We start from the raw sequence: 18,577 nt of genomic DNA on the forward strand, positions 1-18,577 counted from the left end.
GACGCTCATGAGGATTTACGGGGGGGGGGGGGGGGGGCGGCCATGACTCTGCAAACTGTCTGCGCCAAGCGGCATAAATCAAGAAGAGCTCGCAAAGCATAAATTGAAACATATGTTCAAATGCAGACATATAAGCTAATTTAAACATTAAGCCAACAAAAAAACACTTGGACTCGGTACCCGGCTATTTCACAGGGTGTAAATGCAACGTGAGATGTGATGATTATATGTTGAAGAAGATCAACATTGGAGGCTTTGCAGAGAACGTTTAGAGGATGGGTGGTCATTTTCTTTTAGGTTGAACATTCTTGAACAAGGGGAGGCTTTAGCTATCTATAATCTCTCTTCAAACTGAGAAGATACGAGTAAAGCCAGAGATATGTCACATGGCGTGATGTGATCCCGCTCTTAAAGATAGCGATAGCGAGTGAGGCGTAAAGTTACCACCTCCTTGTCCTCCACTGTCATTACATGCTGTTATAGATTTACGTCTGTATACATTAAACTGAAGGAGGATATTTCAGCCACAGACTTTTGGGTTTTGGTGGAGTGATGAGCAGTTATGACTCCCACTTGGCCCGCCCATTCTGAATATGCATGCACCAATTTTAAAACTTCATTTGAGAATATTTTCTGCTATTTATCAAAGAGTTAGGTTAACAGGATGCCTGTTTAGATAAAGGTGACATAACTTACAAGAAACGTACTCAGAAGTGATGACGATATTGGCTAGGAGCGAGCCAGGGGGCGGGGCTTACTCTCGCCTAACCTCGGCTGTGTTTTAATGACAAATACACACCAATACACAACATTTTTGCATATGGGAAAATGTGCTTGGGGGTTAGGGTTTTCATCCCACGGGGGAGGGGGGGGGTTCAACAGTTCAAGTGTTTTCTCTGTCAACATGCAAATCGTTTAAATGGAGACGTAAACTTTGCACAACTGGAGTGACAGTGGAGCAGTTGTGGCAACATGCAGCCTTGCCCCCCCCCCCCCCCCCCCCCCCCCCCCCCCCGCTGTAACAGAGAGGGGGAGAAACGTGACGGTGGAGAAAACATATCTATGCACTTGTACAGGCTACGTTACAAATGTGAAGAGATGGTTGAAAACCTTCACTGTGCCAGTGAAGCTCTCCCCACTGGATCTTTGAAAGCTCCCAGGTGGAGGTAACCATGGCAGCCGGATGGCATTCCTCCTCTCGTTTGCGCTGCGTGACGTGTCTGGACATCTGCAGCAGGGTGAGATTACTACATCAGTCTGAAACACGCTTACTATCTTTTCATCAGCACATTGAGGAAACATCTAAACATCCCGGATTCTCAGACCTCTCCCGGCTACGCCACCCAGTAATGTCAACAAATTCCCTGAATGGGATCTGCACTGTTGAACAAACCGGGAGACACCACTGAGCCTCCGGTGAAGTTCTGTCAGCAGAGTGAAGTTTTATGGACAAAAGGGGAAGAACAATGGGAAAACGATGTGGGAGTCTTTCTGTCTCCGACTGTATGTTTGGAGTTATGCATCTTGCAGATAAGAGGCCGGGATGTGAATGCGTGATGATTAAAGAGCAGCGAGCTATCAAAAGCAGGCCGAGCATGTTTGAGGCGGCGCTGTGGGGAGACGAGCGTTTATTCTGTTTGTTAACCAGACACGCACACATAAAGAGACGCTGAACCACCACCCAACAGGAGGGGAAGCAGAAGGCAGATTGTTCTGTAAGACTTGATTCTTTTTTAACTTAGAAGAAGCTTGCGCATCAAGAGGAAACGGGAATTCAAGTAAGAACGTTTAATCAAACATAAATCATTGTTTTCAGGGCTGAAATTTTGCATTTGAAGTCGATCTTTGCCAAACTTTCCTCTCAGCTTTTTTCAAGCTCTCTTTTTCAGTTTTTAACTCTTCTCTTCTTTCAGAATAAAGAAGGAGTTTGTTGACGCACGCGGACTTTACGCCCTGATGGAGGCGCCTCCAGCTCGTAGAATGACCAGAAACCACCTTGATCCAAACAGGCAGACCGCAAAATGACCACCATGAATCAACCCAGTCTAACACTCTGTGTGTGCGTATGCAGTCCATGTGCATGTATGGTTATTCGAGTGTGTGTGTGTGTGTGTGTTGATGTGTAGGTTTTGTGCCCAACCAAACACACACCACACACACGGCCCACCGTGGATGATAACTCGCGTTCGTTGCAGGAGTATTAGTTTCACTATTGCGAAATCATTTGATCATAAAATAGAGTTGACTGTGTGTTCTTAGGCAAGTAATGTATGTGTGTGCCAGCAGGCCGAGACCAATGTGTGTGTGTGTGTGTGTGTGTTGATTTATTAGCGTGCATTAGAGACATGAAGATGGAAACATGCGAGCAAGGGTGACACAGGCGTCTCGAAACGGTTAAATGATGTGTTTGTATGTGCGTGCATTCCTAGGAGGATCCCGAGTGGATCAAAGCCCGTGCCACCCCAGGCAGTGTCCTGCTGAGGGAGCCAGCTGTCAGATCTCGGATCAGAGATCAGCGGCGTCCGCCCCCCCTCTCCGCCGCTGCCTCTTCGCTCTCTGTGGGGTCCGTCACAGCAAGTTAGCACTCGGCCAAAGGCACTGATCAACAATCAGATTAAGGCCCCCCCCCCCAAATAATAGCTGTGAGGATCGGGAGAGAGCTCCAAAGTAAGAGTGCTGTCGTTTCTCAGTTCCACCACTAAACTGACTACTACTGATAACATCGATACTAGTAGCTAGGATAGTACAACTTATAAGACTGCTGCAATGATGTTCTCAATTAACATTATACAGGAAGTACTTTCTTCCCACAACCTTTTTGTTTTTTGGAAGGCGGATTCAAAATGCAGTTGCAGCCCCCGTGGCTCGTCCTGAAGGCAGCCATGTTGGGATCCACTGATAAAAGCAGCATTCTTAGGAGGTAAAACTGAGGCTAAGTGACTGCGAAATGTACGAAATAATTCCTCATCGGTCAGGAATTCAGTCTTAACACTGTTTTGGAAAACCATTTGCTGTTTACCTTAATTTTCTCTTCCAAACTTTGACTGAAGCTCGAGTTTCTCGACCTGTCAGACTCCTTTTCGGAGATGTTGCAGCGAACCCAAATCTCAGCAATTAACTTGGCGAGTGCGATGTTAGTATCACGGATACGAACAACGGCGAAGAAGTAGAAGAATAAAAGCCCAGATTGTAAAACAGAATAGGCAAGGATCATTCTCCCTTACGTAATGCCAATCCATGTGGTGTTTCATGACCTTGAGAACGCAGCATATAAAAAGACTGTGAGAAACTTTAAACATTCGGCTCAGGAAGAGCAGATTTAGGCGGACTGACAATTGGCAAAGAATTGTTAATATAAGCAAAATGGTGCATTACAAATCTTCCACATAAAACACAGCACCGGTGGTAAGATGACTCAGCCCTACTGCATTGGCTATCGACTGTGCTAGTGTGTGTGCTAGTGTGTGTGTGTGTAGTCAGGTCGGGCGTGCACGTACCCCTGTGTGCCAGTGCTCTGGTCAGCCCAGCCGTGGTGGATGTGCTGCCAACTCGCCCTCTTGGCAGGCACTATGAAATCCTTTTTTTTTATTTTACCTCCGCAGTGGTCAACAATGTCAACAGCTCAATCCGACCACATGTGTGCGCAGAGAGTGTGTATCGGTGTGACTGCAGCGCTTGTGAGGGAGCCTTCCCTTCCATGAGCCCTTCCAATGGGATGTGATACGGGTCTGTGCAAACGCTGTGTGTGCAGCTGCTGCAGGGTCGACTTTAGAACTTTACTTTCCGGTGAATTAGAGGGGCACTTTCACACTATTTATTCAATCAATATTTTTTCTTGAATTCGCAGAAGTATTGAGATATCTGCTTTTGACATTTTTTATCCTCCACCCTGATACGATGGAGGTGAACGGACGTCTTCCTAGAAACAGTGTACACATTACCCTCAATAAACCGCAGGCATCACTGTCAACAGACTACTTGGGACAATAAGACTCGTTGTAGCTGACAAGATTGAATAATTCAATCTCATTAAAAACTTTATTTTAAATGTGTCTAAAGGGAAAATATGTTTTGTTGGCTGACTTTCACAGACATCATGTGAGGTGGTAAAGAAGACATTCGAACGTGGTTTTAACAAAGAGGTGTGGTCTGATAATTAATATATATATATTTGGTCAGATTATTTTGAAAGGTAAATTTAGAAAAACGGATGTTTTAGTGTTTCCAAACTGTGTCGGACAAGTTCCTTGAAAAGTAATCAATTCCTCAAAGCATCAGTTTTTGTAAAAGTAAGTATTTAATTATTACATAATTTCTATTATTGTCACATAATAGGAAAGGGATAATAACACATTTAGAGGAATACAAGATGACATACAATTGAGAGGTGCTTATTGTCCAATTTCAGGGGATTCCTGAACGTAGGATTACAGATAATCAGAGCAGACAGCAAACTAGAATCAAACCCCATTAAGACAGAAACCTAGTTATGGGATCAATGCATTTCAAACACTACTCTTTGCTCAACAAAGTAAGCATATCACTGTAGCAAATTATTCAGTAAATCTTACTGCTCAACATCAATTCTTTATTTATTTATTTAACAGACCCAGTTATTCATTTTTACTGCAATGGAAGAAGGGGTCTCGGTGAGGATGATCTCGAAACCCAAACTATCCTCTTGCCGCTACAGAGCAAGTGAGAAGATATGTTGTTCTGTTTTGGGTCGTTGTAATTCGGGTGTGGCATCAGATGTGGTGTAGCTGCTCCCTGTCACTGCTGCCCTTTTGCACTTTGCTCTTAAAGCTGCATGCTTTAACTGCCTTCGCTTTAGGAAGTTTTTGAAGCTCAAGCCCCCCCCCTCTTCCTCCTCCTCCTCCTCCTCCTCCTCCTCCTCCTCCTCCCCACGGACACATTCGCACACACACTTCAAGTTTCTCTATCCCTGCCCTCCCTTCCTCCCTCCCTCCCTCCATCTCTCCCTGTCAGTCTTACACCCTCCTCTCAGCCCGACAGGAGTGCACAAGGACAAAATACTCCTCCCGCTCACAGCACACACTCACTGCACATGCATTGAGTGCAATGCCGTGTGATTGAGAGAGAGAGAGAGGAGGGGGTGAGAGTGCAGAGAGAGAGAGAGAGAGAGAGAGAGAGTGAGTGCATTTACTTTCCCTCTCTTCCCACTTGAGGGAAGCTGTAGTGTGGAGAAGCTGCATAAAGTGTGTGGTGCCAACTGGACTTTTGTAGCAAATCATGGTGGCTAAGAAGTAGAAGAAGAAGAAGAAGAAGAAGAAGAAGAAGAAGAAGAAGAAGAAAAATAAACTCCCATTTGGCTGAACAGGAGACCAGATTTTCCTCCGAGGGATTACTGGACTCTTTTTATATGTGCTCGTGTCATGGTAATGTCCTACATGATCGTCTCTTGTTGAGAGGAGCCCGTCTGTGTCCCGTGGATCACAGTTTGTTTACTCACCCGAGGAGGGTTTGAATGAAGTGTGCGGCGGAAGGAGGAAACATGTCGAAGGGACAATTCAGTCACCTGTTGAGGGGAGTCTGCATGCTTTGGATGTGGCAAGGTGAGTCCAGCCTCCGTCTGCAGGATGATGTGTGTGTGTGTGTGTGTGTGTGTGTGTGTGTGTGTGTGTGTGTGTGTGTGTGTGTGTGTCTCTCAGCTGCCTTTCTGAATATATAGTTTTAATTATTATGACCATAATTGCAAAGATTTCTTTCAAGTAATTTTTGCCAAAAGTTCAATTAAATAAAACTAGTAATTTCAAAGACTCTCACACTTTTGATGGTGTTTCCCAAACCACGGGGCCTATTGATCCCAAAAGGTGTGTATCCTTAAGTAAGGAACTAACTAAGAAGTTAACAGAGTGCAGCAGATTTCTGCCCGTAAGCCAAAGCTTCTCCAGTGTGAAAAGGAAAAAAAAACGAGATAAACGCTCTCTCACGTGATAAATCAGCTGAACCTTTAGCTGGGATTTAGTTTAAAGAACACATGGCAGGGACACGGAGACAAAGAAAAAAGACGAGATCATAACAGACAAAGTAATTACGAGGAAGTTATTATGTCATTTGTCACAAGTCAAATGATTTGCAGAGTTCAACATGTGGGATCGGCCCTTTGAAAAATAAAAACACCACCTTCGCTGACGTTCCGCCTGTGAATGGCCGGTCTGTGTTCGCTCTCTCCTCATCTGTGTATCTTCAAAGCGGCAGTCGGCTCTGTGGGGACGTCGGAGGAGCCTTTAAAGAAGAGCTCCGGCTGTTGCCTTTTTTGACAATGGTTCCGCTCGGAGCGGGAAAGCGTGGCCCTGGAACTAATGTCGCCATTATGGTAATGGTTAGAATAACAGGGCCGAGCCATTACCGACTTCACCTCGGGCTGCCGGGCGCAGCCGACTGTCCAGCCGTCGCCGCGGCCTCAATTGTGGAGCGGCAGCATTTTGGCCATCAGGGCTGGTTAAGGTGATGAGCGGACAGGTGGGGGGGCATCTGCTCAGTTATCACCCAGAAAACACTCCCCCCTCGTCCCTCCCTGCGTCCTTCCTGAGCAGATGGCAGAGGGGAGCGGAGGAGTTCTTCACAGCAAACAGAGCAGAGGATCGGTGAATTAAAGGAGGGTGGAAAGTGGATTGTTTTTTTAATTCAGATCACCACTTTGTTTTACCCCATGTTGATCATATTTAAACCTTGGATGCATTTGTTCACGCAATAATCCCATTGCAGCTGGACATCCTCCCAGTATGTGAAACAGCCACTGACCGGATCTCCCTGAACTTTTCTCCCGAGCTTTCGGGTGAAGGTGAAACCGATGCGACGTCAGCTCAAAGACATCACTGGACCGTCAGCTTCTCTTCGCCTGCTATCTGTCTAAAAGCACAAACGGTAAAGCAGGTGGAAATCTGAGAAAATGGTGGATGTGTTGGCCTGATGTGGCAGCTGTTTCACTCAAGGTGAAGGCGGGAGACGCCGCAGGAGGACGTGTGTGTGTGCTGCTGCTTTGCAAACAGAAGCCAGAGATCAAAAACCGCGGCTGAACCGGCCGCAGCGTCCGCTGGGCAAACCTCTGTAGATCCCTTCTCTAAATAAACGAGGCCGCTGGATTATCCAGCTTACGCGGTGATGAAAAGACAACAGCGTCCGTCCATGAGCGAGCTGCTCCGGGAAGAGAGGGAGACCCCTGGTCGGGGGGGAGACCGCTATGAGATACTGGGGTTAAAGCCCAAAAAATAACACAACAGACCTCGTGTTCTTTGAAAGACTTCTAAATCAACCTGACCTTCGCCTGACTTTTGGCGACAGAGGAGGAGGGGGAAGGAGACAGAGAGGACTAGCGTTCTGCAGCAAGTGGAGTTTCCTTCGGTAGTACCTTGGTAGCTGTCAGCAGAGAAACGTCTTTATGGCACAATGCACAAAACATTCTTCTTTCTTTGCTTTGGATGTGTGTGCGTTTTAACGTTTTCCCCCCTAAACTTCATCTAAAAAATGCTATTTGGTAAATGTTCCACCGGTCAATGTATTCCGCATCACTGCAAATTGTACTTTGTGTTGTTTTGGTGGTCTCAGACGTCCGCCGATGTGTCTCACGTTGTGATCCAGTGATCCATTTTGTATTGGAATCCACTTTCCTTTCAATTCTTAACTTTTCTCAGACAGCATAAAAAACAGCATAGTGAAAAATGACTTCTACTGAAAGTTTGCTGGAGGGTTGATATGAATTTCTATCGCTGTCAGAACTACTGCCAGTCGGGTGATTACCCTCCATAAAAAGGAGATGCTCCCACAGTTAAAATGACTGACTTATTATTATATCGTGTATTCTTAGCTGCCATCAGCAGCTTTGCCTGCATGTGCACGATGAATCTTGACATGTGGAGCATCTCAAAGGCTCCTTTGACGGAGAAAGTTTAGCAACAAAAGTAAAAAGTAATGATACCGTGTCTCAGAGGAAACAATGCATCAATATTCAACTATATAACTTGACGAGGGGCTGCAGAGAGCCCTTCTAAGGGGTTACGAGCCAACTAAAATTGGGAATCCCTGTCTTATGAAAACTAAGATCCAAAATCTGGAGGACCGATCAGCAACTGAAGAAGCAGCTGCAGACAGTGAAAGACGTGCTCCAGTTCCTAAATATGTCGAACGAGCCGGATCTCTCAGCTACTGTTGCAGAAAAAACCCTCAAACGCGCCCCACTAATCTTGTCATTCCGACTCACGAGGATGCCTCACCCCATCCTCCTCTAACCTCCTCCTCAACCTCACCAACTTCACTCACCTCATCAGCCACCGACAGAAACGCTGAGAAAAAAATAAACGAGACAGAGAAACAAAAGAGAAGGGTGGAATCTGAAATCCATCCAGGAGAAATGAGCCGTAAACATACTGGCTTTTTCATCAGCGGAGGGCAGCTGTAATCAGTGCAGGGGGGAGGTGGGCCAGCGGGGCAACGGGCACTTCGGGGACAGTTTGGAGGGTTTTGTCCTGCAGCACTGAGGCAAAGAGAGATGAGAAAGTGCCTTCACGGGACGCTGGGGTTCCCACACTGCAAGTGAGGCGAGGATGCAGAAAAAAAAAAAGAGTAGGAAACCCATAAACTACTGGAACATGGAGGAACCGGCCCAGTTGGGCCATCACTTCAATGCACCGCATTGTTTTTTTCTTTCACCTTAAAATGCCTCCGCTTTGTCAGGTTGATTGATTCTCCAATGGAAGCCTCGATAGAAGCGGCTGTGAGCCAGACAAAGGTTTCTCTCTCTCTAATGAAGAGAGGCACATGGGTTGACTCAAACGTCAAGCGCTGGATTCCTCCTGCGAGGCCTGAATCCCACTGCAGGGATCCGGTTCTTGTTTTTCCAGGAAAGCTCCAAATAAAGAAGTACATAAAACTATATTTTCACATGAGGCACGAGAGAGGAGAGCGAAAGGCCGCCAAACTGTAATCACAAATGCAAACAAACAAATAGAGTGCAGCCTGGAGGTCCTTTATAAATGGTATCCCTTCTGCAGTGTACTGTAAATCAATGTGTGCAGTGTGTGAATACGTGTGTGTGCGTGTGTGTGTGTGTGTGTGTGTGTGTGTGTGTGTGGAAACAGGATAAATATAGGAGCTAAAAGACAGGTAGATTACTTTGGCCGCCCATCAATCGTCTGAATTGAGGGCCGGCGGCAAAGTCGGTGGCGATGACGGACAGACCACACGCAGGTCGCAGGCCGTCGCGCTGACCCCTGGTGGGAGAGACGTGACACTGCGTGGGGGGGGGGGGGGGGGGGGCCGTCTCTCTTCATGTGTAATTGAATATCTGAAGTGTGTTGTTGAGCTGAACTCAAGCTCTTTGAATGAGGCCTTCACACAAACGTCCATCTCGCCGTCAGGTCAACATGTTAATAGCCTTGAATGATCCAACACAACCTGTCACTATGTGTTGTTATAGCAACCTGATTGTCATATGTGCATCAATGGTTGTATAATGATATTTCTATGATATATATGATATAAAACAACAAGTAGGGCCAATAGGAGCCTTTAAACAGACTTTTTCTTGTGTTAATGCGATTAAACACCACAATTATAATAAACAGAATTTTGTTAATGTTTATTTTGAGCAGTGCAGTTGTGTCGTTAGGCTTAGTTTGAACTAAGCGTGCCTCATAAACTGCCATGCGAGCGTGTAATCAAAAATGGAACTTTTTCAGTTTTACAGTGTGTTTTATTGGTAAAAAGACATCAAACCCTTTCTCTGAAAGATGCACCATATTATGACAGCGAGTTCCATACCACATCATTAAGGAGGTTTTATGGGCTGAACAATACATCAGGGAGAGTCATTCACGAGTAAAATGAATAACATCTGACTGATGTGTAGGAAGTGAAAACAACTAAATCCGTCCCCCGTCTCCCCCAAAGAGATCCGTGGGTTGGATATTATCACTACAACATCGCCTTACTTGTGTTTGGAACAGGCTCTTTTGTAGAGGAATACTTAAAGAGCTCTGCTTTTATGAGTCCTCTTTAACTAAACGCAACCATATGTCCAACTGGAAGACGACCCAAGAGGGAGGAAAGGGGCTGAATGACAAGCGACCTCCGCAAACACTATCGGGAAAAAAACGTTTTGGCAAAAGCAGCAACGCAAATGGCTCCACAACCTGCGCCTCTCGCCTCTCTGTCCGCGTCTGTCGACATGCGGCGACGTGTTTTCTCGGCTGATAACACGGAACGGGCCGATTGGGACGAGAGGCGGTGGAAATGAATTGATCCTGATTAGTGTTTCTGCTCCCGTGGGAGCGCAGCTGGGTTCCCGTTGACCGGGTTCCCTCGCCAGCTGCGGTGACATGGAGCAGAAACAAACACATCAATGTGTGTGTGTGTGTGGGGGGGGGGGGGGTATTTCAAACATGTTTCAGTGCCTCGTACAGTAATAAGACGTATTAATCATATCAGCAAATTTGACAGGAAGCCTGAAGAAGGAGAAATTGAGTTTAAATCTGGTTTTGTGGTCTGTGACTTTATAGTTGTGTGTGTGTGTGTGTGTGTGTGTGTGTGTGTGTGTGTGTGTGTGTGTGTGTGTGTGTGTGTGGGTGTGTGTCAGGTGGAAGGCAGGGGAATGACTGCGCTGCACACATGGTCTGTGGTCGGGGTCAGCATGTGGGAAGCATTCCGGGAGCGAGGGGAACAAAACAATATCCGGCCTCTGACGCTAACAAGGTTTTACAAAACGCCAAATCAGTCCGCCGCCATCTTGGAGCCTTTTACACACACACGCGCGAAAAAGAAAAACGCTCGCACGCTTTCCATTGAAATTCCCTCATTTTCCTCCATCCGCGTCAGTTGTGAGAAAACGCACATATTTGTGGCCTCAGCAGCAAACTCCCAGAACCAACTGGAGGCTCAACAGGTGATGTTCTCCCCAAGTGCATCTAAAGTCAAACACCAGGGAAGTGGAGGGAGATTAACTCCCATAAAACTGTCTTCCACAGATGAGCTCCAGGAAAGCTGAGAAAGTGAGAGTGAAAATGCCAGAGGTATGAGGATAACGGGGAGCAGATTAATATCGCCCTCATATTTGTCTTTTAAATGCGTACTTGTGCTTATGTAAGCATAAAGACTGCAAAGCCAAACCCGCTCTGTCACGAGTTAACCTCTAAAGCTTACTATTTCACGCGCCATTTGTTTAATCCGTACAAAAAGTGCACAGGTTAACTCAAGATTTTGCCCTCAACAACAGAGCGAGGGGAGCAGTGCAAAAAACAAGAGGTCAGAAAGAAAACAGGACACGGCGGCGTCTGCAAGAACTCATCCCCATTTCGCTTTTTGACATTTGTTTTGGGAGGATGAAACCGAAGCCATAATTTCACTCACATTGCACAGGCGAACCCCCGGAGGTGCAATCACACAATCCTCTTCGTCTCAACTGAAGCCAGATCGCAGCGTCGCCGTGTCGACATCACGCTTCCCTGCGCAGCAGCAAAGGCAAAAGAGTGCACTATTTTGCCTTTGCTGCTGCGCAAAGGATTGTGTGATGATGTCAGATCAATAAATGTTACTGAGGGAATATTGCTATTTTTCGATTAACTTGAGTGTCAGTGTAGGGGGAAACTAAAGTGAGAACATTCCTAATATGTGTTTTTTTTAATTCATATTATCAAAAGATTTGCTTCCCTCGGCCGTTTGATTTAGTTCGATGGAAGAAATGCACACATAAAAAAAGAGCGCACGCTTCTGCACAAACACACACCTCCTGCCTCCAAGCAAACCCAGAAAAAACAAGGCCTGTGTGTTGCAGCTGCAGGCGGATTGGAGTGACAGGCCTAAACTGTCTGCAGCGTGGCCAACGTCCAGATTCACAGCTACGTATGGCTTCTATAGCACGCGCTCACCCCTCATTACATGGAAAATTTACCAAAATTGCAGCCCTGGAACCGCCTGCAGTGTGTTAAGATGTAACAGGGAGAAGATGTGAATATTCCCACATGGCTAATATCAGTTTCCTTTCTTGTCCAGCCGTTGGTAATCTACGATCTATCTCATATCCTACATGCACCCTAAATCAGCTTGGGAAATCTAAATGAAGTGTAACGGCGTCTCTGTTTTCACCTGATTGGATCATGTTTACTCACTGTTCTCTCACCTCCCCGTCCTCCGTAGCTGTGTTTGTGAATGGGACGGAGAGCAAGCTATGGGAGGTGCCCACGGCCTCCTTCACTTCCTCCGCCAACCTCAGCGAGAGCCTGTGGGAGCAGGACTGCCAGCACAGCCATCTGCAGGAAGGAGCGAGAATCACAGCGGACACGCCGCCAAGACTGGACGGCACGTGGGTGTCAACAAGGTGAGTTCTGCTTCATCCTTTACCCAGGGTCCATAGGACCGTAGTCACATACGTAACGTTCGTTTTAATTTTTGGTGGCATGAAGTTCCCAAGCAGGGGTTAACGGTGGTTTGTTAGTGAATCGTTTCTGCCTTAAAAGTTACTCAAATTGACTAAATGTGAACTAAAGCAGATGTCACCAGATTTGTAGACCTGAGATGTGGGCTTTGGTTATATTTGAATCACAGAAATGCGGAATTTAGACTTTAGGTTCAATGTTGGAAGCACAATTTAAAAAGAAAACTTGTACATTGAAAGCAGCTATAATAAAAAAACGTCTATCATTAATAGATGACATCCCTACTTGAGTTGCTCAGAAAGACACTTTTTAGATTTCGGTTAGATTAACAGCTTTGAAAGTAAAATATAAATATGTGTAGCTCTGTCCTTTTGCCGGCCTTTGCCAAACATCATCCGGGATCAGCTCCAGCTCGACTCCCATCGGATGAAGCAGAAATGGATATTGGATGGATGGATTTCTGCTTATGAAGACTTTTAACTCGACTTGAGTCTCCACTGAATAGAAAGACAGCTCAGGATCACGCGGCAGCAAATGAATCTCCGCTCACTTCTGTCTGAAATCCAATCATAACGCCATCAATCACCAAAACGTACTTAATCCTCGTGTGTAGGTGTGAAGTTCGGCCCGGTCCAGAGTTCCTCACCCGCTCTTACACATTCCACGCCAGCCGTCACTTCCAGGCCCTGCAGCACTATTACAAAGACAGCGGCTGCGAGGACCCGGCCTACTCCCTGATGATCAGGGGCAAGCTTCGCCTGCGCCAGGCCTCCTGGATCACCCGCGGCGCCACCGAAGCTGAACACCACCTCAGCAAGGTGAGTGTCGTGGTCCACAGCCTGGCGGCCAAGCAGAGGTTGGCCTCCATGCTGCCCTCCACCTGCGTGGGTCTGACCCTGGGCCGGGTGGTGCCGGGGAAGCCGCTGGAGCTGTACAACACCCGGGCGGGGAGGGGATGTCTGGAAGCGCTGGGCTTCTCCATGATGGAGATGGGGCTGATCCGGGTGGAGACGCGGCACCACGGCCACGGAGGGAAGGTCCAGGAGCTGCTCCTGGGGGACGTTCACACTGACTGGACACAGAGGACTCAGTACCGACCTACAGGGTACCAGCAGCCACTGCAGAACGCCATGGTGAGACGCGGCTGTGTTTTTATTCGACAGAGCTGAACTGGTGCCGCTAACATCTCGTACCGTTGAGCACCTCAACAACAAAGCCGGCAGGGTTTCAGCGCCTTGCCCACGAGCACTTTAGCCGTGTCAGCCCAACTTTAAATTCAGGGGGTTTGGAAAATGTTCAGCCTTCCTCGAAAAAGGTCCGTTTAGCTGTTGAGAAAGAGTTTTGGAAATAGCTAAATATTTTCTGGTTCCAGCACCTAAAACGTGATGTTTTATCTGCATTTTCAACAGTTCAAATTTCGAAAACATTCATTTTTGTCTGAAACCATCAAATGTTTGCCGTTTTTGATTAAAAAAACACACACAATTATATTATTCATGCTGATACATTTTCTAAAGGTTGATCAACTAATCGCATCTACTAAAAAACTGTTGACTGTTGACTGGATGCAGCTCGGAATCAACTGTTCTCACCCCACCTTGTCTCTGTGCAGCATCACACCCACCCCTGCCCCGTGTGCGCCCTGGTGTACCGCTCCTCAGAGCAGCGCCCCCCGGTGTTGCCCCGGCGCACAGCAGCTCCTTTGTCTCTGACCGGCAGCTGGGTCAGCGGCCGCTGCGAGACCCGTCCCAACGTCCTCTTCCTCACCCGCGACTTCACCTTCGATCCCGACCAGCACGCGTGGCAGGGGGTCTACCGGCACTACTCGGACCCCGTCTGCTCTCAGCCCACCTTCACCCTGAGGGCCTCGGGCCACTACGCTCAGGGAAACCCCTCCGCCAAGGTCTCCGGAGCCACCGAGTTCGTCTTCAAGGTCACCCGGGTGGGAGTCACGGCTCTGGACGGGCCCACGGCGGCGTTGCTGAACGGGACGAGGCCCGGAAAGTGTGGCCGTGCAGGAGGTTGGAAGGTCGGTGTGGAGCAAGACTTGACCCCCACGGATGGATGCACCCCGCTGGGCGTCAAGCTGCCACATAAGGAGTACGAGCTCTTCAAGACAGAGCTGGACCACAGGAAACACCCGCTGCTGTTCGTCGGAGAGAGGCCGACTGACGGGTACAGTCCAGACCGACCCGAGAGGAGGCCCACGTCCTTTCAGGCTCCCATGTGGCTTTGCCGTGACGGCGATACCCAGCCTTCACGTCGCTATGGCTCGGTCTTCAAGAGCAAGCAGGTGCAGACAGCAGCCAGCGGGACAGAGAGACTGGCCCAGCTGGCGTTGCTGGTGCTGGGATCTGTGCTGTGCAGCTGGTTCTGGGTTTATTAAGGGACACTGTTTGCAAATCAAGTCTGTTTTTTCAGTCATTGATGGACAGTGTTTTATGGCAGATTTCCTTCACTTATCCTCCATATGGTGATGACCAACATGTGTGACGGTCAGGAAAAGTCATGAGACACTCGGGAGAGCCGACATGTCTGGCTTTCAAACGCTGCCTGTAGGTTCACTTTAATGACTCTAAACCCCAGCTGCATTTCCACTTAGAAATATTCTGTATATAAACCACCAATATATACAAATGTCATCATTTGAGTATGTAAAGCTATATTCTTTTACACGTCTTGTTTTTGTATAACGAACGGATTGATTTTTTTTGTCACATGGTTGCTTCAAAGCAAGATCACAGTGTTGAAGTGGTGATCGGTTGTTTCCACAGCGAACTGAAAGCCATAAACTTTCCAGCAGACTACACACCAGAACTAATTTTAATCCCAGATGCAGTATAACTAATGCACTTTGTACAGAACATTGTTTTCTCAACATGCAGGAGAGAAAAGCTGGGAAGTGGAAAATTTGTAATCAGCATTAATAGCTGCCATCCTCATTGGTCCAACACCCCTGTGGAGTGAAATGCTGCTTTATCTCTTCTGTAAAAGCTTCTGTATTAGTCGGCTTTTCTAGCAGCAGTGGATCTAAACAGTCAAAGGAATATTTATTTTAACCATTTATACTGTATTTTTTGATATGAGGAAGAGTTTGGTTCAATATTTTGGTTAGTTTCGCAATTTAAAAAGTGATTATTTCTTATTATTGTATGTGTATTAAAAATGTTTTTCATAACGTTTTGTGTTCAATTAGTAAAAACAGGAGTCCGCGGTCATGCTACCGATTAAGCGCTACATCATAATGCTAACCTGCTTTTTATTAATCACAATGCAATCCCACGGATGGCTAGCAGGTGTATCTTTAGCACACTCATCCATTTAGTTTTGAGTGTCGGCATGCACCTCTCTCTAATTAGCAAACAAAAAGCCTGGTTAAACTGACTTTTTAAGGTATTTATTAAAAAACTAAAATATGGAAATATGATAAATGGACTATTGTATTTGATCCTGAGAGTAATAATCAATAGCAAAGTCTGAACCAGATGGGGATCCATTAAATAGCACTTGAGATTTGTCAGCCAAAAGCCCAATCGCTCAACCTCATGGAGCGGTAATAAAATTCAGAGGATCACCAGTGGAATTCATGAATGTGGGAGTGTGTGTGTGTGTGCCATTTGATAAATAACTGTCATATGGTTCACACATTACACAAGGAATTCCAGTGCAGGGCCGGAGGCTGAGAATACACAGACGGATATCAAACTGGATGCTCTGTGTTTCATGAGAATAAACAGCTCTCAGCCCAAAAAATACAAATAAAAATAGAATACGCTGTCGCTCTGATGATACATGTCAGAGAGGCACAGCAGTAAAGAGACAAGCGAGGAACGTAGCTCTAGATGTCCAGTGTTATGACTGAAGCAAATGAAGCATTTACAGAACTTTGAGCTGAAACAAACACAGTTATAATCCTATGTGTGTTATGTAGTATAAAAGAGTATTAATTTTAGTTAAAAACAATTAAAACCATCTTTTCAGGGGCTGCAAGTGATTTTACAGAATTTAGCATTGAAGCTTGCCAACTGCCTAACTTTAAACTGAGTAAATAAATAAAATACTCAAATTAATGTTCAAATAGAGACAGAAAGGGAACGAAAGAGGGGGAAGAAGTCGTTTCCAGAGGCTACATACTGTTCCTATTAACTCCTGTGAGAATGGTGATGGCAGCTGTGAGCCCCATGAGGTCATTCTGCAGGCCTGGATGGAGACTTCAGATCTGTACCTCCTCAAGCCAACACAAAATGAACACAAGCTGAGACAAAGAATAACTGAGTGTGGAAGAGTGGCATTTATTTGTTCTATGTGGAAGCAGATCTGTCATTAAATGGAGAACCAGTGAATCCAGCAACCAGTTCTGGTTGCTGGCCGGGCCGGGCCGACCGGTTAGCAATCAGGCCTGGTGGCTTATTGAATGCATCCACTGAAGTAAAAAAAAAAAAAGGCATATAGCTACATTTTCTTTATTTAATTTGAAAATTGTAAAAAAGGAAGTACACTTCAATGCAGGATGGGGTTGTTTGTCTTTAAATCACCGTCACTATCTAAAATATAGATTTCTGTGAATAGAAGAGAAGAATAGTAACATCATTTTTTTATCAATCAAGATCAATTATATTTGTGTATTAGCCAATAATCGCACAGGATGAGACTGTATGGGGAACACTCGTGGGAAATTGAATAAACGCTAGGTTTAAACTGGATTTGCTAAATTGCAGATAATTAATACGTCCATGGCTTCAGTTGAGAACAACTAAGACAACCTGTTTTAAGAGTTAATGGTAACTGCAGGGGGCAAATGCGATGTTCATTAATAGTATAGCAATTCGCTAATTAGCTATTAACATGCTTGGGACATGAGCATAGCGCTCAGTGTGGTAGCAGTCCATATTACAAAGTATTGGTAAGTTAGTGAATTTTTTTCTACTGTAACCATTATATGGACTATTATATCTACAAATTATATGTACACTACATCGATATGTATGTCCAGTATTGCATTACTGCCCAATTAATTTTACTTTACCGTGGGACGAAGTGGCCAGAAATACTGCCACGGTTATGTCAGTTCAATCAAAGAGGAAAGTACTTATGTAGTTTTCTCTAAACTAGGACCATAAAATAGCCAACCTCTTCATATGACTTTAGCAAGAATGTTCCTATATACAGTAGAAAAAAAGAAAGAAAACTAAACAAGCCTTAAGGAGTTTCCTTTCAGCTAAACTGAATTTCCAAACCACAAACAATTTGGTGGTTTCGTCTGACAAATGTTCCGGTAAAAGAAGGACACTGTGCTGCTTGTGGTTATAGAAATAGAGGACTGGTCCCGTCTTCTGCCTTCCCATAAAGATATACGCAGCTAATGCAGACACACACACACACACACACACACACACACACACACACATCGTTGATATGAAATCACTGCAGCAGTACAGGGGGACTTTCAACCTCTCTCACTCAACAAATGTCAGGCTCCGTTGAGAAAATCCCATTATTACCATGAGAATATGAGCTACAGCCGCCCCATAGACGATAACATCAGACTAACCTTGGCTGGCTGAGTTGAAACGAATTTATATTGAAATGTGTGTCCTGTTTGCTCTGAGACAAGTGAACAAAGCTGCTCCACAGAGCGTCAGCACCAAGCAGCAAATGCACGACTTTCCTGCTTCATCTCGTGCCAAACAGAAAAAACAGGCTTCTTTCTTTCATGACCTCATTATACACTAACTATTAAAAAGAGATTCAACCCCTAATTTAATCTGAATGATTGTTTTGCATAAAAATGTCTCACACTGATTATACTAATTCTTCTTATTCTTATAAAGCCAATGATGGTGATAATTGTTCTCACAGTGAATGGCATCTATTTTCCCTTATGAAAAAAGTGCTTTTGCCCTCACAACATGTTTTATTGGGTTAAAGGAAGCCTTTGTCATTACTTAAGGACGCAACGGATCCCAGAAAAAATATATTTTGCCACAAATAAAAACATATCAGATGAACAGGGTTCTCCACTATCCAATATGAGACAACTTCTTCAACATATTTCTTGCCTTTTGGACTGAAGCATTCCCCTAAGAGTCATCTGTCAAATCTGGTGGCCTGTTAGACAAGGTCATGTTTCTGTTCTAAGGTTACGATCACACAAATGATTGAAAGGGGTTTTCTGCCACAGGGCT

At 45.6% G+C, this 18,577-nt stretch overlaps 1 protein-coding gene and 1 long non-coding RNA gene across 2 annotated transcripts; both read left to right on the forward strand.

Moving 5' to 3' along the window:
• Positions 1 to 1,609: 1,609 nt before the first annotated feature.
• Positions 1,610 to 2,667, forward strand: LOC144388997 (uncharacterized). The gene is made up of 3 exons (XR_013453313.1): positions 1,610 to 1,778; positions 1,914 to 2,059; positions 2,430 to 2,667. It is a non-coding gene; the product is annotated as an uncharacterized LOC144388997 (long non-coding RNA).
• Positions 2,668 to 5,013: 2,346 nt separating this feature from the next.
• apcdd1l (adenomatosis polyposis coli down-regulated 1-like) lies at positions 5,014 to 15,570 on the forward strand. Its single transcript, XM_040204778.2, has 4 exons — positions 5,014 to 5,576; positions 12,154 to 12,334; positions 13,006 to 13,525; positions 14,005 to 15,570. The coding sequence occupies exons 1-4, from the start codon at positions 5,489 to 5,491 to the stop codon at positions 14,776 to 14,778; spliced, it is 1,563 nt and encodes a 520-aa protein (XP_040060712.1). The 5' UTR covers positions 5,014 to 5,488; the 3' UTR covers positions 14,779 to 15,570.
• The last annotated feature ends 3,007 nt before the right edge of the window (positions 15,571 to 18,577 follow it).

This window comes from Gasterosteus aculeatus, chromosome 17, assembly GCF_964276395.1.
Source record: "Gasterosteus aculeatus chromosome 17, fGasAcu3.hap1.1, whole genome shotgun sequence".
In the NCBI taxonomy this organism is placed as follows: Eukaryota; Metazoa; Chordata; class Actinopteri; order Perciformes; family Gasterosteidae; genus Gasterosteus; species Gasterosteus aculeatus.